The sequence below is a fragment of the Microtus oregoni genome, unplaced genomic scaffold, assembly GCF_018167655.1.
Source record: "Microtus oregoni isolate MIOR12 unplaced genomic scaffold, Mior012 000077F_ref0000221, whole genome shotgun sequence".
Lineage (NCBI taxonomy): Eukaryota > Metazoa > Chordata > Mammalia > Rodentia > Cricetidae > Microtus > Microtus oregoni.
The window spans coordinates 4887500-4911731 of record NW_024544029.1 but is presented as its reverse complement, the minus strand read 5'-3'; the positions used below and the strand labels follow the sequence as shown (position 1 = coordinate 4911731).

At 48.9% G+C, this 24232-nt stretch overlaps 1 protein-coding gene across 1 annotated transcript; it reads left to right on the top strand.

Moving 5' to 3' along the window:
* The first annotated feature begins 6222 nt into the window (after nucleotides 1-6222).
* Nucleotides 6223-13241, top strand: Wnt10b (Wnt family member 10B). The gene is made up of 5 exons (XM_041642692.1): nucleotides 6223-6539; nucleotides 7354-7467; nucleotides 7578-7840; nucleotides 9890-10263; nucleotides 11244-13241. The coding sequence occupies exons 2-5, from the start codon at nucleotides 7394-7396 to the stop codon at nucleotides 11700-11702; spliced, it is 1170 nt and encodes a 389-aa protein (XP_041498626.1). The 5' UTR covers nucleotides 6223-6539; nucleotides 7354-7393; the 3' UTR covers nucleotides 11703-13241.
* Nucleotides 13242-24232: the final 10991 nt, after the last annotated feature.

Here is a 24232-nt window from a genome sequence, read left to right as displayed (position 1 = left end):
TGGCTCACAACCATCTGTAGTGAGATCTGGTGTTCTCTTCTGGCCTGCAGGCATACATGGAGGCAGAACACTGCACATAATAAATGAAATATTTTTTTTAAAAAGAAATTTCTCACCATTGAGGCCTGGGTCACATACACCTTCGCCTCCCCGTCTCCCCACCCCCAGCCCAGGATAGGGTTTCACTGTGAGGCCCTGGCTGTCCTGGAACTCACTCTGTAGACCAGGTTGGCCTTGAACAATCTGCTTGCCTCTGTCTCCTGAGTTTGGGATTAAAGGTGTGCACTATCATGGCACAGTGTCATATACCTTTTCCAATCTGGTATATTGGTGAAATTCTATGGGGATGGGAAGAAGGCTGAAAACTGGGAAATCCTATCATCCATGTGCTGTGGATTATGTTTAACGCTGATTGACTGATAGGCAAAAAGTATAGGTGGGGACGATCAGACTGAGGATGCTGGGGGACAGAAGGGTGGAGTTGGAGAGATACCAGCCAGCTGCCCAGGAACAAGACATGCTAGAAGACAGGTAAAGCCATGAGCCACGTGGCAATACATAGATTAGTAGACCAGGCTGCCCTCAAATTTATAGAGATCCACCTGCCTCTGCCTCCCGAGTGCTGGGATTAAAGGCGTGCGCCACTACCGCCTGGCTGGAACGGGTTGTTTTGAATGTAAGAGTTAGTGAATAATAAGCCCGAGCTATCAGTCGAGCATTTAAAGTAATAGAAACCTCAGTGTGGTAATTTGAAAGTGACTGCTGGGACGGGAAAACTCCACAGACATTTATGACCACTGGTGCCAAAGTAGGAAGAAGAGAGAACTGACTTCACAAGAGAACTGTTCTTTTTTTTTTAAATATTTATTTATTTATATGTATACAATATTCTGTCTGCAGGCCAGAAGAGGGCACCAGACCTCATTACAGATAGTTGTGAGCCACCATGTGGTTGCTGGGATTTGAACTCAGGACCTTTGGAAGAACAGGCAATGCTCTTAACCACTGAGCCATCTCTCCAGCCCCAAGAGAACTGTTCTTGACCTCCAGGTGTTCGCCATGATGCCCACTCGGCACTCCTCACACTAATAAAATAAAAATTAAAAATAGGTTGAAAAGTAAAAATAAAAAACAAGGCAGAAAGCAATGGAGGAAGCAATCTCACTTTGACCTCTGGTCTCTGCATGGGCACACATATGCATGTGTACACTGTACATATACACACATACATAGATGACTTGCCTAGCATATGACATCCTGAGCTGGACTGTGGATATGGCAAAAACAAAGAAAAGATAAAGCCAGGTACACTGCCACACACCTGTAATCCTACCACTTGAGAAGCAGAGGTAGGAATTCAAAGTCATATTTAACTACATATAGAGTTTGAAGCTAGCCTGGGCAACATGCAACTCAACATCCTCTACAGTTGTTCTATCATCCAAAGAGACGCTGGATTTCTTAACTGTCCTGGGGAGGCGTGTCCTGCTCCATGACTGGGAATGACTGGACCATGGAGTCCGGAGGGGTCATTAGACAGTTTCAGCTGGTTGTGAGCACCATGTAGGTGCTGGGAATTGAACCCGGGTCCTCTGGAGGAGCAGCCAGTGCTCTTAACTGCTGGGCCATCTCTCCAGCCCCTATATTTCCCGATTTATAACTTTGGCTATGAATTCTAGATGTATACCTAACACTTAAGTAAACACCTTGAAATTCACACATCCAACACTAAATTCTTAATCTTGCCGTTGTTAAAGTTGCTCTTTCTTAGATCATTTATATCTCAGTAAATGACAGCTCTGGCCTTCATCTTCAGGACAAAAATCTTGGAACCAGGGCTAGCCTCTGCAGGCACCAGGCATACTTGTGGTGTACAGACATGCGAGTAAAGGACCCACACACATAAAGTAAAATAATAATAGTATATCTTTTTTTCCAAGACAGGGTTTTTCCTGTGTAGCCCTGGCTGTTCTTTTAACTCACTTTGTAGATCAGGCTGGCCTCGAACTCAGAGATCTGCCTGCTGCTGCCTACTGAATGGTGGGATTAAAGGTATGCATCACCACCATCTGGCTATATATATCTTTTAATTTTAAACTTTGGAATCAACCTTTGGCTTATGGGTTTTACATTTCATGTTAAACTGATCCCTTTTCATGCCTCTGCTGCTGCATGGTGGGAGGAGCCACTGTCACCTCTTCCTATAGAATCTCCATGTTTGTCCCTTCTACCTCACAGTCTGCTTGCCAACAGCAGTCAAGACCATCCTTCTAAAGACAAGGTTGGGTCTGGAGAGATGCCTCAGTGGTTAAGAGCATCCCCCATTCTTGCAGAGGACCTGAGTTCAATTCCCTGCACCTACTTCAGGTAGTTCACAATTGCATTGTAACTCCAGCACCTCTGGCCTCCAAGGACACACCTACAAACACACACAATTTAGAAAGTAAACAAATAAGTATTTCCATGATCAAATCTTTCTAGGGTTTCTCTGTGTAGTCCTGGCTGTCCTGGAAGAACTTGCTTTGTAGACCAGGCTGGCCTCAAACTCAGAGAGATCTGTGTGCCTCTGCCTTCCGAGTGCTGGGAGACTGCTGGGATATAAAGGTGGGCATCACCACCACTGCCTGGCAAAACCAAAAATCTTTACAGTGGCTTAGGAGGCCTCCTTGGATCTGAGTTCCTTTAGATCACCCGTTTCTTCCCAGTTCCTCAATCTTAAAGCCAATCCATTTCCCCCTGGAGAATTACTCCCCTCACTGGCCTTTCTATCCTTTGGAAATACCAGGCATGTTCCCTTTTCAGGGCCTGTCTTGGAATTTTGTTATTGTTGGTGTAAGGCAGGGTCTCACTATGCATCTCAGGCTAACCTGGAATTCACCAAGTATTCCAGGCTAGCCTCATAGCCTCAAACTCCCTGAGGTCCATTTGCCTCTGCCTCTCCTGTGTTCAGACTAAAGGCATGGCCTAGAGCTGGTCTTGAATTCTCTCTTTTCAAAATTTATTTGTCAAATTTACTTATTTTTCTTTATAGTATGAATGTTTTGCCTACATGCATGTATGTGCAACAAACCCATGCCTGTTGGATCCATGAAAGTAGGATTGTGAATGGTTGTGAGCCCCCATGGGTGCTAAGGATTGAACCTGGGGCTTCTGCAAGAGCAACAAGGACTCTTCACTACTGATCTCCCCAGGCCCCTGGCCTCAGGTTCCTCATTAGGTGCTCCTTACCTAGAGCTCTCTGTCACTTGTGGCTACAGTTAACGTCTGAGGACTGAAGCAGAAACGCCGCAGCAGCAAAACAGGCTCTTTGGAATAGGTATAGGGGACCAGTGATCCAGTGGGGGGAGGGAACTTCGCTTAGACCTTGGGATCTAGAAAGAGCTTGTAACCAGGGCTCAGAGTTCTTGCATTTGAAGCACAGGCAGGCAGCAAGCACCACCCTTCCGGCTGGGAATGGGCAGCCCATCCATGGGCCTCTAATGGACAAGGGGGTAAAATTCCCAGGGTGATTTACAAGATTTGGGGCGAACTGCTGAATGTGGGGGTTTCCTTGGCGTCCAGCAGGTTTGTCTACAACATCTCTGGCGCCTCTGGGTGGTAGCCTTCGGTACTGCAATGGAAGACCAGTGAGGTGGAGGGAGGCAGCACAGTTGAGCTCACCGCTACAGGCGCATCCATCCCTCCAGGGCCTATAATTTGGGTTCCCTGGGCTGGCCGCCCCTATCAGCGGCTTAGCAACAGATGAGTCACCCAAGACCCCAGCCAAGGCAAACATCAGGGAAGGGGAGGAGGAGGAGATTCCCGAGTGTAGCCTGGCTTTAGTCACCGCCTCAGTTGCTTGATTCCCCCATCTCCAGAGGCCCCCACTCTTTTATTTGACGCTCCTCCACCCTTCAGGGCTTCGATGATCTTCCCACAGGGTCTCGCTACACTCTTCATCTTCATGAGAGGAAGAGGAGCCTTCTACTTTTCTCATCAAACAGAAGGTGGACCAGGTTGCTCTTATTTCCTCCCTGCCGTGATGGCAGCCCCCTTTTCTTCCCCCTTCTTGTCTTGGTCCCAACCCTTGTCAAGGTCTCTCTGGTTCCTGCCCCTCCCCTTTCTTGGAGCTGGCTGCGTGCTTGGGGTATTAGGCAATGGGTGTGCACCCACAGCCCTCTCCAGGCCCCGCCTGTCCCACCGCCCTCTAGCTGCCTGTGGGTCAGTGCTCAGGCCAGACGGTCGCAGGAGGGCACCGCAGGCCAGTTCAGGCCACCCACTGCCTGCTATAGCCTCTATCCAAGAGTTAGACTTCAGCAAGGATGGAGAACTGCAAGGGTGATCTCTTAGACTTGGGACAGTCCAACCTGGGGAGCCCCCAGGTCACTGAGAAGTTGAGCCTCTGGCTGCTAATCTTCCTTCCTCCCGTCAATATTATTATTATTGGTTTTTAGAGACAGGGTCTCTCTACAGAGACCTGGTTGTCCTGGAACTCAATGTGCGGACCAGGCTGACCTTGAACTCACAGAGATCTACCTGCCTCCGCCTTCCAAGTGCTGGGATTAACTTTGTGGGCCACCACTCCCCAGCTTGCCTTAGCCCCTTAGTTATATCTGACTAAACGCTGGAGCCACACAATGACAGCATCAAAGAGGGGACAAATAGAAACAAGACAAAATAAAATTCAAAGCATGAATGGGACCATGGGCCATGTGGAGAAACACAAATGTCCAAGAGATGCTGATGGAGGAAAGGGTGTGTGAAACGTCCTTCCAGGGGCCTGGGTGAGTCCCAGGCTGACAGGCAGGAAGAAGGATCCTGGGTTCTGGAGTAAGAAGGGAAGATACCGAGATAGTATTTTTCCATCTTGGAAGTCATACGTGATTTGGCCCTCTTCCCCTAAATAAGGAGGTTTAGGAGGTCTTGGACTGCCTTTCCCTACTCCAGAGGTGGTAGAATCAGAAAGAGTACCCTACTGTGGCCCAGGTTGTCTAGCATACTGGCTCAAGCACCCTCCCCTCCCCAGTACTCATTGAGTAGCCCGGCCGACCTAACCTCCTCTGTACTGTTTAAACACCTAGTCAGTGGTGTCCCTTCAGCACAAGACAAGACTTGCAAGAATGCAGACTGGTGCTGGCTGCCCAGCATTGCTGCTTGCCACCACCAATGGAGAGGTGGTTGTGGCTGTGGGTAGCAGCCCTGTGCTTCTGTTTCCTGGGGAGTCGTCCCTGAGTCAATGTGCCTTGGGTGCGCAGGGCCAGCCATGCTGTGCTTGGGGCTGCGGTCTGGCAGGGGCTGGGGGTGGTTGGGAAGCCTGAGGCCCCTCTCTGGCAAAAATAGTCCGCAGTGGTTAGAGCTAGAAGGGTGAGTCAGGCGGGAGTGCGGTGGCGCCTAACCCCTTCACTGCCGCCAGAGGTAAGGCATTTATGCCTCTGCCTGTGCGCACCCAGGCAGGCCAGGTTCTTTTCTGGCTGCCCTGGAGTTGGGCTCCCTTTGGGATCCCAAGGCCTCCCTCAACCCTTATGAAGCAAATGTGCGAGCAGGGAGCAAGAGCATGAATCTGGGTCATCTCAAGCGTTCAATCAGGAATTCTGGTTAGGCGACCCCTGGAGAGAATGCCTAAGCAGAAGGAAAACGAAGGGGCGGAGTGGAGATCTTTGGGGCTACCCGAGCCTTTGACAGAGGCCAAATTCTGAGGCCAAAGTTGACCCCTCCCAAGGGGCAGGCGCGTGGCTTCGAGGTGGGCGGGAGCCAAGCCGCACTGTGGCTCCTCACTTGCAAGCTCACAGTGCCCTGGTGCGCACAGGCTCGTGGGCTCTTCAAGAGACTGTCAAAAACCCGAAGGTCTCCCAGCTCTGTCCTCAGGTCCTCAGCCTGTTAAAGGGGCTCTCCAGTCACCCACTCTTAGTGGACAAACGGAGGCAAAGAAAAACGATGGAAGATACTGCCATTGGGACCAGATCCTGGCGCCTTAGCCAGGGTCCCTGCACTCTCCAGATAGCCTCGGCGACCCCAGAGCAGGTGAGAGGTGCTCCGGCCACTTTCCCCCTGAAGTGGAGCTGATCGTGATCCCGGGTGTCGGGGCAGAGGGTGTGCGTGTGTATGCGTGTGTGTGTGTGTGTGTGTGTGTGTGTGTGTGTGTGTGTGTGTGCGCGCGCGCGCGCGCGCTTTTGGGGGAAAGCAGCTGCGTTCCCCTGGTCAAAGCAGGGGGTGGGGTGCGGGTGGGGTGGGGATGCCTCGGGCTCTGGGAGGGGCCGCAGCTCCGTCAGCTCCAACAGAACCACCCGTGAGTTAGGTCGAGCCCAGCCAAAGCCCCCGGTGCTTTGTCGCGGGTTCGCTCGCTAGCTGTCTCGATCACTCCCTCCCTTCTACCCTTCCTTCCTCCGGGCGGCCGCGGTAACGCTGGAGAAGCGGCAAAGAGGAGTGGCCCAGCGCTGGGAGAATGCTGCTCTACCGAGGGGGCCGAACGCGACCCAGTCTCCCCACGGTTTAAGTCGCACAAGAGGAACCCAAGTAACCCAACTGCGAGTGTTGAGGATCCTGCACCTGAACCGCTGGAGGTAATGGGGAGGGAGAGAACAGGGTGGGAAGAGACTAGACAGGCATGCGGACAGACAGACAGACAGACAAGCGTTCACCCTCAAGAGCACAGACTCCCCGAGAAAGCCAGAGATATCGCTAGAGATACCTACAGAATAAAGGAGTGCCTTCGGACTTAGAGGGCAATGGACGCTAGCAAAGGGGTGGGGATTGGGGTGAGACCCATGGGGACAACACGGGTGGCGCTCTCCAGTGGAAATTTGTAGTTGGGAAATGGGGGTGGATGGGGAAGTGGACTCAACTAGAGGGTTTGCGGAGGGTACCTGGTTTCCCTGTCGCCTTTGCTTCACCTGACCTTTTCCCCTGTTGGGCATAGAGATCAGAGTGTGGATTAGAGCGCCTGGTCTCGGACCCTTCTCATATAGCTTGTCTGGTAGTGCCAGCACTAGGAGGCGACGCCCCTCCAGGTGGTGGGGAACCCCCTTCTGATCCCTCCCTCTAACCCTGTGAGGGCGGGTAAATCAGTCGTGGGGCCCTCAGAGAGGGAACAGTTGGTGAGGAGGGATCGAGGGTCTGAGAGGAACTGTCTCAAGTCCGCATGTGAGTGTCTCAGGACCCTGCGACGTGTCTGGCTGGGTCGGACTCCAGGGGCATTCCGAGGGTCCTGAGCTGCTTGGATTCTTCCTCTTTGAAGGGTTCCAGAATCCAGACACTGGAAGTCAAGGGGTGACTATTATTGTTTAGTTTGGGAAAGGGTGAGAAAAGCCAGTGGGGCCACATTGGTGGCTTAGGGAACATCCTTCGGTTCCAGGGAGCCATTCTATCTTCCCGCAGGCGCTGACAGATTCGCCCACCGGAGCCTCCGGGCTTCGACATGCTGGAGGAGCCCCGGTCTCGGCCTCCGCCCTTGGGCTTCGCGGGTCTCCTGTTCTTGGCTTTGTTCAGTCGGTGAGCATTTTTCCAGTTTTGGGGAAAAGCACCGACCTGGGCTAGAGGGTAGCTGGGGGGCGTGTGACTAGACCACAGACCCCCCGAGACGGCTTGTCCCTTGTTCTCAGGGCTCTAAGCAATGAGATTCTGGGCCTAAAACTTCCCGGTGAGCCGCCGCTGACGGCCAACACCGTGTGCTTGACCCTGTCCGGCCTGAGTAAGCGGCAGCTGGGCCTGTGCCTACGCAGCCCCGACGTGACGGCGTCCGCGCTGCAAGGGCTGCACATCGCTGTTCACGAGTGTCAGCACCAGCTGCGCGACCAGCGCTGGAACTGCTCGGCACTGGAGAGCGGCGGCCGGCTGCCGCACCACAGCGCCATCCTCAAGCGCGGTGAGCCTGTCGGGGTGGCTGTCTGTGCTGCCGCCCAGGGGTTGGGGGCAGGCCGAGGCGCGCGGAGGCGGGAAGGGACCGGTTCGCGGCTGCGGGAGGGGCCTCTCCGGGAATTTCCCCACGAGCCGCGCTCAGCTGGGTCTGGTCACCCGTCTGGGCCTCTGCCTGCCTGCCTTCCACCTGCGTTGCTGGCGAGGCATCTGGGTCCCTGCTCCCCCTACCCTAGGGCCTTCCTTTTCTGCCTCCACCCAGCTCGATCTGGGATCCACCTGTGAACAAGAGATGCCCCCCAACCCAAGAAGCTTCAAACACCCCCTCTACCCCCTATTTTCTCTCCCCTCCCTCTCCACCCAGACAAGCCCAGACGGGTGTCCCCAGAGTCTCAGCGGGGGTGGGGTGACGCCCCCAACCGTTTAAGGGTTAAACCTGCTCCCCTAATTGCTGGGGTTCCCAGGAGCCAAAGCTGGGAACAAAGACCCTGATGGCTTTGAAGCTGGGGAGCAGCCCCCTCCTCTGTGCTGTGTGGGCCCCAGGTGTCCCTCACCTGAGCAGGTGAGGAATGGCTGGAGGGGCCTAGAGCAGGTCACTGCTGGCCTGGTCTAGAAGGAAAGGTCTGGGAGGCTCCACTGTCTTTTCCTGGGCTCAACTGGGGTCTCCTCCCTGAGGAGTAAAGATCCAAGGGGCTCAGTCCAGGGTAGAGTAGTGCTTTGGGGTCTATGGGGTTAATAGGCAGCTGCCATCTGCAGGGGAATTCCCAAGACGTGTGCAAACAGCTTCACCCTTGGATGGTTGGGGGGATCTTGAGGCTGGCCCTGGAGTCCTAGATTCCCTGGTAAGAGGCGCCTGGCCTCTGACTGACTGTCTTTCATCTTCTCAATACTCCAAAGAGCCCTTGCTTAAAACCGAGTGAGGGACCTTACCTTCTCTGCAAAGCCTGGTGTAGTGGGAGGGGTTGATGCCAAATGGTGAGGATGTCTCTCTAAGCCTGGTAAAGATTGGTCACCCAGAGCCTCCTCCTTGGTGACCCCCAAAACATAACAAAGAGGCCAACCTTTTAAAAGGGCCTTGGGGAAAACCTCCTCCCAGTGTTTTATAAGGTAATAGCAGGTTAGGATAAACATAAAGGGCAAATATAAAACTGGAACCTGGGAAGGGGGTGGGCAGTCCCTGTGTTAGGATTGTTACTGCGGTAGTACATGGTAGCTTGCATAAGACTCATTTAATAAAGTGGGGGGAGAACCCCCAAACTAAAGGTCCCCCCTCCACCCCTCACCTCTTGCTTACTTCCCTGCAGGGTTGAGGAATTTCTAAGGCTTTTAGATGTAGAACTCCTGGAACATACCTTCAAAAGTCCTCAGGACTCCCTCCGACCCATTGAAAGCCCAGAGGGCTCTAGGCCAGTGGTTCTCAACCTGTGGGTTGACCCCTACAGGGGGATGCTGGACTCCTTCACAGGGATCACATAGTAGCTATCCTGCATGTCCGCTATTTACATTATGATTCATAACAGTAGAAATTGTGGATATGAAGTAGCAATGAAATAATTTTATAGTCCAGGTCACCACAACACGAGGAGCTGTATAGAAGGGTCCCAGCATTAGGAAGGCTGAGAACCTAGGCTCCTAGGCTCTCTCTTACATTCTCTTACATTCACACCCCAAAATGACAGATTTACAGAGGTTTGGCTTTAGTGATAGCTTGACCCCATGGGTCTCTTATTAGAGCTGAGGGAACTGAGACCTGGTGCTATTTCTTGTCTCAGGACATTGTACCAGATCACTCAGAGGGGAAATGATGGAGTTGGGATTCAATTAGAAATTTCTGACATTGGCTGGCTGGGCAAGGTGGTGAGTCACACCTGTAATCCTAGCACTTGGGAGGCTGAGGTAGGAGGTTTGTCAAGAGTTCAAGGCCAGCTTGGACTCCGTGGCAAGACCCTATCTCAGTGTATGAGGATGATGAGGGTGGCTGCTTGTTTTTCCCCACCTGCCTTCTCTCCTCAGCTGCCTGCAAGCCTTCTCTTGACCCTCACACCCATTTCCTCCCCAGGTTTCCGTGAAAGTGCTTTTTCCTTCTCCATGCTGGCTGCGGGGGTCATGCATGCTGTCGCTACAGCCTGCAGCTTGGGCAAGCTGGTGAGCTGTGGCTGCGGCTGGAAGGGCAGTGGTGAGCAGGACCGGCTCCGGGCCAAGCTGCTGCAGCTTCAGGCACTGTCTCGGGGCAAAAGTTTTCCACACTCACAGTCCAGCCCTATCTCCGGCTCAGGGCCCAGCCCTGGCCCCCAGGACACGTGGGAATGGGGCGGCTGTAACCATGACATGGACTTTGGAGAGAAGTTCTCTCGGGATTTCCTGGATTCTAGAGAAGCTCCACGGGACATCCAAGCGAGAATGAGAATCCACAACAACAGGGTGGGGCGCCAGGTGTGTGTGTGTTCTGCGGCTCCCGTCCTGTCTTTTGTTTCGAGATGGGGTCTTGCTATGTGGTACAGGCTAGCCTCAAATTCGGAACCCTTAGTCTGAGTGCTGTGATCGTGGGTGTGGCCACCAAACCCAACTTTTCTCAGTCTCTCTTTCCCTCCCTCTCTCCTGAGAGGCCCCACAGAGTAATAGGATGAGGTATGAGGGATGATCACCACTTGTTACTAGCAAGCTTGTCACTAGTAAGTCACCCAAAACATGTTTAGAATCTATAGGAAGCTGCCTGATGGTACTTATCATATATTAAGGCTGAGGTAGCACATAGTATCTGATTTTATTGTTTTTTAAAATTTATTATGTATGGCAGCCTGGTCTACAGAGCAGGTTCCAGGACTGACTTCATAGCTTCTGAGAAACTCTGCCTTGAAAAACCAACAAAACAAAACAAATTTAATGTGTATGGTTGTTTTGCCTGCGTGTATAGGTCTGTGCACCACTGTGTGCCTAGAGAGGGTATTGGAATCCCTGGAACTGGAGTTATAGACAGTTGTATATCACCATGTGGGTGGTGGGAGTTGAACCCAGATTCTCTGAAAGAGCAGCAGCCAGTGTTCTTAACTATGCAGGCACATCTTCAGCCCCGTGTAGAGTGTATGTGCTTAGTGCTTGGCTCATTGCATAGAAACTGCTCCAGCAGCTACCTTCCCCACACTCCGCTGCTCTTACCGGTGTTTACTCTGGAAAGAGCGCTGGCCTGGGATTTAAGACAACTGGAAGTCATCTCCTTGCTCTGTCACCAGCTAGTGATGAAAGATGAGCAAACCCCTGTGGCTCTACCTTTACAAAATGAGGTCCTTGGGCTGGTGGCTAACTTTCCTGACTCTCAACTCTTCAGTTAGGTTCCCTCCCTTCTCCTGTCTTCCCTGCTGTATTCATTTGCCATGCCCTCCATCTCTTCTCCTCTTGCTGTTCTGATGTTCTAGGTGGTAACTGAAAACCTGAAGCGGAAGTGCAAGTGCCACGGCACCTCAGGCAGCTGTCAATTCAAGACTTGTTGGAGGGCAGCTCCAGAGTTCCGGGCCATCGGGGCAGCATTGAGGGAGCGGTTGGGCAGAGCCATCTTCATCGATACCCACAACCGCAATTCTGGAGCCTTCCAGCCCCGCCTACGTCCCCGTCGTCTCTCAGGAGAGCTAGTCTACTTCGAGAAGTCTCCCGACTTCTGTGAGCGAGATCCTGCCGTGGGCTCACCAGGCACTAGAGGCCGGGCTTGCAACAAGACAAGCCGCCTGTTGGATGGCTGTGGCAGCCTGTGCTGTGGGCGTGGGCACAATGTGCTCCGGCAGACGCGGGTGGAGCGCTGCCATTGCCGTTTCCACTGGTGCTGCTACGTGCTGTGTGATGAATGCAAGGTCACAGAATGGGTCAATGTGTGTAAGTGAAGGTGAGCCTCACCTCGGGACTAAGGAAGAACACTGTGTGATGGGTGCTCCTTTTCAGCCCTTTGCTCTGATTTCTGTCCAGGGATAATCATGGTCCCCGGAAGCTCAAAGTATCTACCTGGAAACAGCTTTGGGGGGAGTAGGGTCAGGTGAAATCTGCCACGAGCAGCCTTTTGTGGGGGAAGTGGTCATCATATTCTGTTCTTAAACACCTGGATGGACTAAGATAAAATGTACTGTATTGTTCCCCTCTTCTCAACCTCTGGGGTCTGTCTCTTGGGCCCAGATTTATACTCCTTTAGATAGGGAGGCTATCATTTAGCCTCTTGCCTTCCTTGAAGGATAACACTGGACGTTGTGTGGAGTCATTAGATCTGTATATAGAAAGAGACCACGCCAGGCGGTGGTGACGCACGCCTTTAATCCCAGCACTCGGGAGGCAGAGGCAGGCGGATCTCTGGGAGTTCCAGGCCAGCCTGGTCTACAAGAGCTAGTTCCGGCACAGGCACCAAAGCTACAGAGAAACCCTGTCTTGAAAAACCTAAAAAAAAAAAGAGAGAGAGAGACCACCTCTTCCTATTTGTGGTCCTCAAACTCCTCCACTACAACCCAGAAGAACCTCCTCTTGTGGGGCCATGGGTGACAATAATGAGAGACTTCGGTTGAAAAAGGACAGATGACTGTCCTCAGAGGGCTGTCTTGTCCGGCGTATAGGGAATTGTTCTCCTTCCATTCAGTTGTTGAGAGGGTCCCTCCAAAGGGAAGGTTTAGCTATGACCCATGGAAGCTCTTTTTTCTTCTTCAGCAGGAAGGGTGGGAATGGATAATTTATTGTACTGAGACATATTCTTGGTTCCTGTTTGAAACTAAAATAAATGAAGTTACTGGACTGGTTGCTGGTGGGTGCAGATGGTGATGTCTAGCCACACTTGGGGCAGCAGCCTGTGGTTTTGTTGTGATTTTTGTTTTTTCCTATGTGAAGCCTACACTCCTGTACTCAGTGACTTTTTATGTATATCCTGCTGACTTCCAAAAAGGATTTGAAATGATGCTCAGTGACCAGTTCAGATTTTTAGTCTGTAAACCAAGGTGGGCTTTGGGGTGGCAAGATTTATAGATCCAAATGTACCCAGTCCCTGCTCAGCCTGAGCCCTCAACCCCTGACATCTGGTATCTCCTTCATCATTACTTAGAACAAAATTTGGCAACTTTTTTTTCCCTGCAAGAGGGCTAGAGGGTAAATATGCTAGGTTATTTATATTGTGGTCTTTAGGCCATCTACTCACCTCGGCCATAATTGCTCAGTTCTGCTGTTATAGACCCAAAATAGTTATGGTCAGGGGAAGGGACAAAAGCAGACACAGGCTCCATGTAAATCGATGGGTATAGCTGTGTTCACTACAGTCACAAACTGGTGTGCAGGGCCAGACTGCTCCTCTCTGTCATTTGTTGACCCCTCTCCTATATAAAGTCGCATCTGCTCTGGGGCTTTCAAGTCTTAAATACCACTTAACAATGAATATGAACGTAGAAGAGCAGGTACAATTGTCTCTAAGTCTGAGCCAGAGAATTTGGGGGTACATGCAAGGCTGATGGGAAAATACGAAAGGGTTTTCTATCTCAAAATGCAAGATATATCTATATCTATATCTATATCTATATCTATATCTATATCTATATCTATCTATCTCTATCTATCTCTATCTATATATCTATATCTATATCTATCTATCTATCTATCTATCTATATATATATCTTGCCCTCATTCTCCTGAATACTGGGATTATAGGTGGGCCCTACCAGGCCTAACTAAAATGAGATTTTTTTCTAGCAGAACTAGTATTTTCTGTCATTGAATTATTTGCATATATATTGTTCTTTATTCATTGTTCTTTTGTATTTAATCTGAGTAAAATAATTCCTTTATCTTTATTTTTTTCTACATTTATTTGTTGGGTGTGTGCACGTGCATCCGTGTGAGTGCACACGTGAGTAGATGCAGGCATACCAAGGCACTCATGTAGAAGTCACAGGATAACTTGCCGAAGCCAGCTGTCTCCTTTTACCAGCTCCAGGGACTGAGTTTAGGTCTTCAGACTTGGTGGCAAGTGCTCTTACCTGCTGGGCCATCTTGTTGGCCTCTCCCTTACCTTTTCAGATATAACTAGTGAGAATAGAATTTCTTCTCCAACAGCTCCAATTCCTAGCCCAATATCTTTGAAAAGAAACATTTGTTTGTTTGTTTTGTTTTGTTTTTGATACAGAGCTTTTTGTGTAGCCCTGGCTGTCCTGGAACTCACGCTGTAAACCAGGTTGGCCTCGAACTCACTGAGAACCACCTGCCTCTGCCTCCCAAGTGCTGGGATTAGAGGCGTGTGCCAGGACCTGAAAAGAAACATCTTTAAGATGAAATGTGGTGGGGGTGGCTGGAGAGATGGGTCAACACTTAAGAGCATTGTCTGCTCTTCCAGAGGACACGGGTTCTGTTCCCAGCACCCACAAGGCAGCTCACAACTGTCTGTAACTCCAGTTCCAGGGCTTCTGACACTCTCAGTCAGACATACATGCAGGCAAAGCACCAATGCACATAAAATCAGCCGGGCGATGGTGGCACACGCCTTTAATCCCAGTACTCGGGAGGCAGAGGCAGGCAGATCTCTGGGAGTTCCAGACCAGCCTGGTCGACAGAGCTAGTTCCAGGACAGGCTCCAAAGCCACAGAGAAACCCTGTCTCGAAAAACCAAAAAAAAAAAAAAAAAAAAAAAAGAATAAATAAATCTCAGCCAGGTGGTGGTAGTACATGCTTTTAATGTGAACACACAGAAGGGAGAAGCAGGCAGATTTCTGTGAGTTTGAGGCCAGCCTGGTCTACAGAGTGAGTTCCAGGACAGTCAAGGCTACCCAGAGAAACCATATCTCAAAAAACAAAAACCAAAACAAGTAAAAAAAAAATAAATCATTTTTTAAAAAGGCGCAGTGTGGACAAAGGACCTGCAGCACACTTTCGGAACACCTGCCTATTTAGGGGCCACAATATGCTCACAGGAGGGTTGGAGACAGCACCTGCTGCCCTTGCAGAGGTCATGCATTCAGTTCCCAACACCCACCACCTGTAAACTCCAGGGAACCTGGTGCCCTTGTCTGGCCTCTTCAGGCTCCTGTATACTCATGGGAGGCATACATGCAGGCAAAACACTTATACAGAAAATAAAAATAAATATTAAAAAAATACCTAAAAGATGCTGCCAGGGCATGCAGAAGTAATTCTCAATACTTCTCCAGGCAATAGATATATCCATTGCCCATGATTCTCTTAAGTCAGGCGAGAAAGCGCCAGGGGAACTGGAAGAATTTGAGAAGTGTTGGATCAGGGCAGTGCTCCATGGTGACATTAAACTTTTTATTTTGGGCCGGGCAGTGGTGGCGCACGCCTTCAATCCCAGCACTTGGGAGGTAGAGGCAGGTGGATCTCTGTTTGAGGCTAGCCTGGTCTATAAGAGCTAGTTCCAGGACAGCTAGGATGATTACACAGAGAAATCCTGTCTTGAAAAAAATAAAAAAGTAAAATAAACTTTTTATTTTGGGAGGCCAGGTGTGATGGTGCACCTTTAGTTCCAGTACTCAGGAGGCTGAGGCAGACAGATCTCTGCCTGGTCTTCACAGTGAGTTCCAGAACAGCCAGGGCTCTCTAGAGATACGATGCCTCAAAAACAAAACAAAATAACAACACCAAAATTGTGGGGGAGTTGAAGAGATGGTTCCATGATTAAGAGTACTTGCTGCTCTTGCAGAGGACCTGGGTTTGATTTCCAGCTGCCACATGGCAGCCTTCAACTGTCTGTAGCTGCGGTTCTAAGGGATCCAACGTCCTATTCTGACCTCCACAGGCACTAGGAATATACATGGTACACAGACATACATGTAGGCAAAACACTCATACACATAAATACGTCTAAAATTTTTTAAAAATATGTGTATATGTGCATGTATGCGTATCCAAAAGAGAGTCTTGAATTAGCTGGGACTGAAGAATTAGGGTGTTGGGAGCTGCCTGACATGGGTCTCTGCTGAGCCATTGCTCAGCTCCATGGCAACAGTTTCACAGATGCCAGACACTTGCTCACCTAATGTGTGAATGAGGAGAGGAGAGAGAAGGGACCAAAGTAAGGAATGGGCTTGGATAGACCAAGAATAATAGGGAGTATCCAGAACGGGGTTGCCTTCCACTCGGGAGGGAGCCCTCACTCCCAAGTGGAGCTGTGGCTGGAGTATTTTAACCTTTCCTGCTTCGTCTTCTGCAGTCCCTTTGGCTCCCTTTCGCTGCTAGCTTTCCCTTTCCTTTCATCACACACTCTGTGGCAAACTTCAGCCCCAAACCACAACCTTGACAAATTCCAACTGGGTTCTGTCAGCAAGGCCAACACCCCCTCCCGGTACAGGCACTGGGCTCAGGCCCAGGCTTGGGGTCAGTGACAGGGTGGGAGTATGCAACCCACCCACAGTGCTGGTGGCTACAATTTCAGCTTTTACTGGGCTCCCGTGGCAGCTGGAGGGAGGAGAGACTGATGAACACTAGGCCAGGCTGTGGGGCCTCCTTTAACCCTGGGTGAGCAATCTGTCCTCTAGGCGGAGAGCGGCAGCAGCTAGTCAGCAAGGTAGCACTTCTCTTGCTTGTGCCAGTCAACCCCTCTCATGCTACAGCTGGCGTTCTCTTCTCCCTGTCCAGGAGGGTGAAGGACAGAATCTGAGAGATTCTCAACCCTATCCATCATCCCCAAATTAAATAAGCTGCCAACTCTCTCTCTCTCTCTCTCTCTCTCTCTCTCTCTCTCTCTCTCTCTCTCCATTTTGGTTTGAGTGTTCTGCCTGCATGTATGCCTGCAGGCCAAAAGAGGGCACCAGATCTCATTACAGATGGTTGTGAGCCACCATGTGGTTGGTGGGAATTGAACTCAGGACCTCTGGAAGAGCAACCAGTGTTCTCAACCTCTGAGCCATCTCTCCAGCCCCCATTTTTTTTTTAAATCTTTTTTTCACTGTGGCATCCAACCATGAGAGACTTTAAAGCCTTCATTCATCAAGAGGCTCCAATTCCTTGTTAGAGTTCCGCACAGCATGAGGCTGTGGCTGGGGCACCAGAGAGTAGGGTGAGACGTTGTAGCACATATTTTTGGTAGTGAGTGTGGGGGTGTAGAGTCTGGCGGAGTGTGGTTAGAAAGTTTTAGGAAAGAGATGAAAAGGGGAATAATCACATAAAAGGTATGTCACAGGACACACTGCATGAATCTGTCTTAGGGGTTCTATTGCTGCGATAAACACCGTGAGCAAAAGCAAGCAGACTACACAGTCCATCACTAAGGGAAGTCAGGGCAGGAGCTTAGGGTCGGAACTTAGAGGCAGGAACTGAAGCAGAGGCCATGGAGGAGTGCTACTTAGTGATTTGCTCCCCATGACTTCCATAACCTGCTTTTATTTATTTATTAAAAACAAAAACAAAAAAACAACTTTTCTCAGCCAGGACAGTTACACAGATAAACCCTGTTTTAAAAAACTAAAACCAGGGGGCTGGAGATATGGCTCAGTGGTTAAGAGCACTGACTGCTCTTCCAGAAGACCCGGGTTCAATTCCCAGCACCCACATGGCAGCTCACAACTGTCCGAAGATCCAGTTGCAGGGGATCTGACACCTTCACACCAATGCACATAAAATAAAGTTAAATAAAGCATACAAATATTAAAAAAAAAAACTAAAACCAAACCAAACACTTTTCTTAAATTATTTATTTTACTTTTTTTTTTTTTAATGAGCATTGGTGTGAGGGTGTCAGATCTCCTGTAACCGATGTACAGACGGTTGCGAGCTGCCATGTGGGGACTAGGAATTGAACCTAGGCCCTTGGAAGAACAGCCAGTGCTCTTAACTGCTGAGCCATCTCTCCAGCCCCTCAGTCTGATTTCTTTTCTTTCTGTTTTTGAGACAGGGCTCTTTTATGGAGCCCTCCCTGTTCTAGAACTTGCTCTGTAGACCAGGCTGGCCTCAGAGTCAAAGAGAATCACCTGCCTCTGCTCCCAAGTTCTGGGATTAAAGGCATACACCACCATGGGTGGTTCAGCTGCTTTCTTAATTTTAACCTATTTTTATGTGTATGAGTATTGAGTATTTTGCCTACCTGTCATTTTCTACAGGCCCCCCCCCCCACAGCTGAGAACCAAACTCAGGGCCTTGTGCTTGCTAGGCAAACATGCTACCACATGCATACAAGTGACCACAGGGACCAGAAGAGGGCGTAGGATTCCCTGGGATTGAAGTTACAGACGGTTGCTAGCCACTATGTGGGTGCTGGGAATCTAACACAGGTCCTTGGGAAGAGCAGCAGTGTTTCTAAGCCATCTCCCCAGCCCTAATATGCTTTCTTATACAATTCAGGGGTGGCACTGTCTCAGTGCTCTGGACCCTCTCACATCAATAATCAACCAAGAAAAGTGTCCTACAGGCTTGCCCACAGGCCAGTCTGATGGGACATTTTCTCAGTTGTGGTTCCCTCTTCCCAAATGATTGTAGCTTGTATGAAATTGACATTTAACTAGCCAGTACAACTGCCCTCTTGTCAATTTGCCACAAACACATTATTCAGCTAAAACATTTCCTTTCTCAGTTGCCCCCAGTATGGCATGTCAATATTAATATAACAATATAAAACATTCCAACGTTTAAGTTTTCCACGGTTGTTAAAAATTTAAACATTAAAAAAAATAAGTATCTTTAAAAACATTCAGTCTCTTTTAAAGTTCAAAGTTTCTCCGAGTCTGAGATACCATCTTACACCTGTAAGAATGGCCAAAATCAAAAACACTGATGACAACTTATGCTGGAGAGGTTGTGTGGAAAAGGGAACACTTCTGCATTGCTGGTGGGAATGCAAGCTGGTACAACCCCCTTTGGATGTCAGTGTGGCGATTTCTCAGAAAACTAGGAAACAACCTTCCTCAAGACCCAGCAATACCACTTTTGGGTATATACCCAAAGGATGCTCAACCGTGCCACAAGGACATGTGCTCAACTATGTTCATAGCAGCTTTGTTTGTCATAGCCAGAACCTGGAAACAACCTAAATGCCCCTCAACCGAAGAATGGATAAGAAAAATGTGGTACATTTCCACAATGGAGTATTACACAGCAAAATAAATAAATAAATTAAGTAATAACGACAGCTTGAATTTTGCAGAAAAATGGATGGAGCTAGAAAACACTGTTTTTTTTTTTTTTGGTTTTTTGAGACAGGGTTTCTCTGTAGCTTTAGAGGTTGTCCTGGAACTAGCTCTTGTAGACCAGGCTGGCCTCGAACTCACAGAGATTCACCTACTCTGCCTCCCGAGTGCTGGGATTAAAGGCGTGCGCCACCACCGCCCGGCTAGAGCTAGAAAACATTTTGAGTGAGGTAACTCAGACACAGAAAGACAATTATCACATGTACTCACTCATAGGTGTTTGTTTCTTTTTATAAAGTAATATCTATAATTTTTTTAGAAGGGGTTTCTTTTTTAATATTTATTTATTTATTTATTTATTATGTATACAATAGTCTGTCTGAATGTATGCCTGCAGGCCAGAAGAGGGCACCAGACCTCATTACAGATGGTTGTGAGCCACCATGTGGTTGCTGTGAATTGAACTCAGTACCGTTGGAAGAGCAGGCAATGCTCTTAATCACTGAGTCATCTCTCCAGCCCTCACTCATAGGTGGTTTTTAAACATAAAGCAAAGAAAGCCAGCCTACAAACCACAATCCCAGAGAACTTAGACAATAATGAAGACACTAAGAGAGACTCAATAAATATCAATAATGAAAAAAAAAAGAACTCACTGGGCAGGACAGCACAGAGCACTCTTCTCTCAGAATCCTCCCCAGTCTAGGGAGATCTTTCTTGCTTTTTCTTAATAAATCTATGTTTACTCTGCTCCAAAAAAAAAAAGTTTAAAGTTTCTCTAAAATACCTGAAATCTCTATAAAATTCCAAAGTCTCTTAAGTGTGGAGTCCTATAAAATTAAAAAATAAGCTACATGCTTTTGCATACTTCAAGAAGGAAAAACCAGGGCAATTACAAACGGATTCATGCAAAACCAAAGTCTAGCACTGTAAAAAGTTCAGTGTTTGATGGCTGGAACCCACTCATGATTCTCTGGGCCCCGAAGGGCTCCGTTTCTCCAGCTCTGTCAGCTTGTCTCCTAGGCTCAGGCCACTCGACTCCACAGTTCCTGTCCTTGGCAGTTGTTCCATGATACTGGCACCTCCAAAATGCGGAGGTTTCTGCTGCTACTGGGCTGCTACTGCTCCTTTATCCACAGATTTTCTTGGGCTCTTTTTAGGGACTCTATCTCTGCCACATGGTGCAAAGTCTCAACTTCAATGATTCCTTCAATCCTGAGGCTTCTGCTGCAATGAAGGCTGCATCTTCCCCAATGGTCTCTCAGTGCCAAGTCTTAGCTACTCTCCATTGCTCCTTTATGCCTTCAAGACCAGTAATGGCTGGGAGACTTTTGTTGTTTTGTTTTTGATTTAGAGACAGGGTTTCTCTGTGTAACGGCCTTAGCTGTTCTGGAACTAGTTTTTGTAGACCAAACTGGCCTCAAATTCATAGAGACCTGCCTACCTCTGCCTCCCGAGTGCTGGGATTAAAGGCGTGCACCACCACCGCCTGGTTTGACTGGGAGACTCTCATACATTACAAATACAGTTGACAGTCTACAGATTATTGATCTACAGATTATTGCTGACTTTGAGGGAACACTAGGAGATTTCACCTCAGTGATGTTGTCCTCCTCCTCCTCTTCTTTTTTCTAAGACAGGCGACCTGTCTTTTATGTATTTCTGGCTGTTTTGTAGCTCGCTCTGTAGACCATAATGACCTCACATTCAAAGATCTGCCTGCCTCTGCCTCCTGAGTGCTGGGATTAAGGGTGTGCATCACCACTGGCTACTCTGGTGGTTCTTAATTGAAAATATCAAACAGAATCTTTAAGGGACTCTCAAGTTTCTCCCAGTAACTTTACAAGCCATGCCTCTCTTGTCTGCACAGCTTCAGCATCACTTTCTAAGTTCCCATAACAGGCTACTGAGCTCTCAGCAAGCAATGGCTTTTCCAGCCCAGAGTTCAAAAGCTACCACAAACAATCCTTCCCTGCAAACACACGGTCAGGCCTGTGACAGCAATTATCCCACTCATAGGTTAGGGTCTCTTTGATGTTACAAAACACTATGACCAGAAGCAACTCAAGGAGGAAAGAGTTTCATTTCATTTCACAGATTGCAGATTACATCACTGCATTGGAAGTCAGGGCAGGAACTGGGTAGGAACCTGGAGGCAGGAGCTAAAGCAGAGGCCATGAAGGAGTGCTGCATATAGGCTTGCTCCCCCTGGCCTTCTCAGTCTGATTTCGTTCTCTTCTTCCCTTTTCTTTTCTTTTCTTTTCCTTTCTTTCTTTCTTTCTTTCTTTTTTTGAGACAGGGTTTCTCTGCCCTGGCTGTCCTAGAACTCGCCTTGTAGACCAGGCTGGCCTTGAATTTACAAAGATCTGCCTGTCTTTGCCTCCTGAATGCTGGGATTAAAGGCATTCACCACCAATGCCTGGCCAGCCTGATTTCTTATACAACTGATAACTACCTGCTCAGGGGTGGTACCTCTCACAGTGAGCAAGGTTCTTTTGTATCAGTTATCAAAGAAAATATCCCACAGGTTTGCCTGATGTGGGATGTCTCTTTGTATGCTGTAAATATGTTTTATTACCATTAGTTAATAAAGAAGCTACTTTGGCCGGGCAGCGGTGGCACATGCCTTTAATCCCAGCACTTGGGAGGCAGAGGCAGGAGGATCTCTATGAGTTTGAGACCAACCTGGTCTACAAGAGCTGGTTCTAGGACAGGCTCCAAAGCTACAGAGAAACCCTGTCTCGAAAAAACAAACAAATAAAAAAAGAAGCTACTTTGGTCTATGGCAGAGCAGAATAGAGCCAGGCTGGAAATTCACGCAGTGAGGGAGAAAGAAGGCAGAGTTAGGGAGATGCCAGCAGCCACTGGAAAAGCAAGATGTGAGGTAACAAGCCAGGAGCCTCATGGTAAAATATAGAACAATAGAAATGGGTTAATTTAAGTTGTAAGAGCTAGTTAATAATAAGCCTGACCTAATAGGCCAAATAGTTTGTAATCAATATTAAGCCCCAGAGTGGTTAATCGGGAACTGGTGGGCGGGAGAGATACCTCCAGTTACGCTTGCCCACAGGCCAATCTGATGGAGTAATTTTCTCAATGGAGGGTCCCTCTTCCTGTGTGACTCTCTAGCCTGTGTCGAGTACACAGAACTAGCCAACACTGTAACTATATTTGGGGAGTCTTTTGCCTTTAAAAACCCAGAGTTTGGGCTAGGGAGATAGTTCAGCCATTAAAAGTGCTAGCAAGACAAGCCTGATGACCTGAGTTTGGCCCACGGAACCTGTGTAAAAAGCTCTTGCTTCTAGGGCTGGAGAGATGGCTCAGAGGTTAAGAGCACTGGCTGCTCTTCCAGAGGTCCTGAGTTCAATTCCCAGCAACCACATGGTGGCTCACAACCATCTGTAATGAGATCTGGTGCCCTCTTCTGGCGTGTGGGCATACATCAAGGCAGAATGTTGTATACATAATAAATAAATAAATCTTAAAAAAAAAAATTCTTGCTTCTAAAGTACCAGCTTCCCAGTACCCATGTGGGACAGCTCATAATTGCTTGTAAATCTAGGTCCAGGGAATCTTACAGTTGTCTTCCTGCAGCAAATCCTTGCACTTACAGGCACACACACACACACACAGAGACATCTGTGTATACATATAATTAAAAATAAATCCTTTATGCCCAGTGTTGCGCATGCCTTTAATCTCAGTGCTCAGGGGGGCGGGGCAAGGCAGATTCTCTGAGTTCAATGCCAGCCTGGCCTACAAAGGGAGTGACAGGCCAGGTGGAGCTGCATAGTGAGCCTGTCTCAAACAAAACAACAAAACCGACCAAACAACAACAAATATTTTTTAAAAAGCGGGATGCCTGTGGTGCATCTGTAGTCGCAGCATGCTGACAGCAAGACAGGGTGTGGAGTCAGGAGAACTGAGTGGAACTGGACGGGAGTGTGCACCACAGCAGCAGAAACCAGAGATCCTGCACCGACAAGGTAAAAGGCAACCAACTCCTGAAAGACGTGCTCGGACCTCCACGCTTTGCTATGGCGCACGTGCGCCCACAGTCTCTCACACAAGCACATTCACACTAAATTAATAAATGATAAAAACAACAACAAAACCATCCCAGAGCTTACTAGAGGAAAGAGACACAGCTGCAGTGAGTCTGGACAGGCCCCTCGTACACTTCATCTCTCACCTCCTTAAATTATGGGCCTCCTGGTTTCATATTTTATAATCAGGCTATTCTTTATTGTTTGCTTATTTATTTTTGTTTTAGACAGGTTTCCCTGGCTGTCCAGGAATGTGCTCTATAGACCAGGCTGACCTTGAACTCAGGGATCCACCGGCCTCTGCCTCCTGAGTGCTGGGAGCCAGGCGAGGGCCAGTCATGTTATTCTCCTTGAGGTAAACATATGTGAGAAGACAAACTGGTAGAAGAGGATCTGGTGGATGCATAAACCAGGGATGGACAGGATAGACACTGAGTGGCTGATTTCCTGCCTATTTCTTGGAAGAAGGTAAGAGCAATGATTTGGGATCAAACTCTAGGGAAGAACTGTGTTCCCTTATACTAACTACATGCATTTTAAAGAACGTGACGCTCATTGTTACTAGTGAGGACCCCTCTAGCGCAGCTTCTAATATAACTTCTAACTAGTCTCAGGCAGTGTCTCCATCACGCTAAAAAAAAAAAAAGTGAGTGTAAGAGAAGGAGGGAACGTGGGTGCTCCTTCCTTGCGGACTAAAAGCCATACTCATCTAGAGAGACTCCATCAGGTCCGCCTCTGAGTAATTACGTTTCTCTCCTTTGTCTTTCCAGTGCAACTTCCTAAACGACCCGGATTTCAGATGTTTCCTTCAGTATCTTAAATGCATCAATTTCTCTCCTCCTCCTTTATGAGAAAGGATCTCTTGATTCTGACCTCAGAGAAACTTAGGAATTAGTTGAGCGGCGCAGCAAGTGGGGTGCGTGTGGTTTACTAGAAATAAAGACTGGAGTTAAGGGAAGGTTACTGCAAAGGTTTTTGCTATCCATACTCCACTGTTGGTTCTGCTGAAGAAACCCCAGAGACTCCCTTGCCCAAGTCCAGTCTCCAGTGCAGCCAGAAAGTGGCCCTGGAGCTTGGGAGCCTCACCTCAGTCCCCACAGCCTCATCTCCACACTCTGCCTCCCGATCTTCCAGCCCCCACACAGGCCCCCGCCTAGACTCAACTTCAGCACCCGACCGCTTTTGCTGCAGCCGCTGCCATGGTGATGGGTCTCGCGAGAACTGCCGCTCGCTACCGCGCACTTCTCGCGCGATCGTGGAGGTGGGAAGTATCC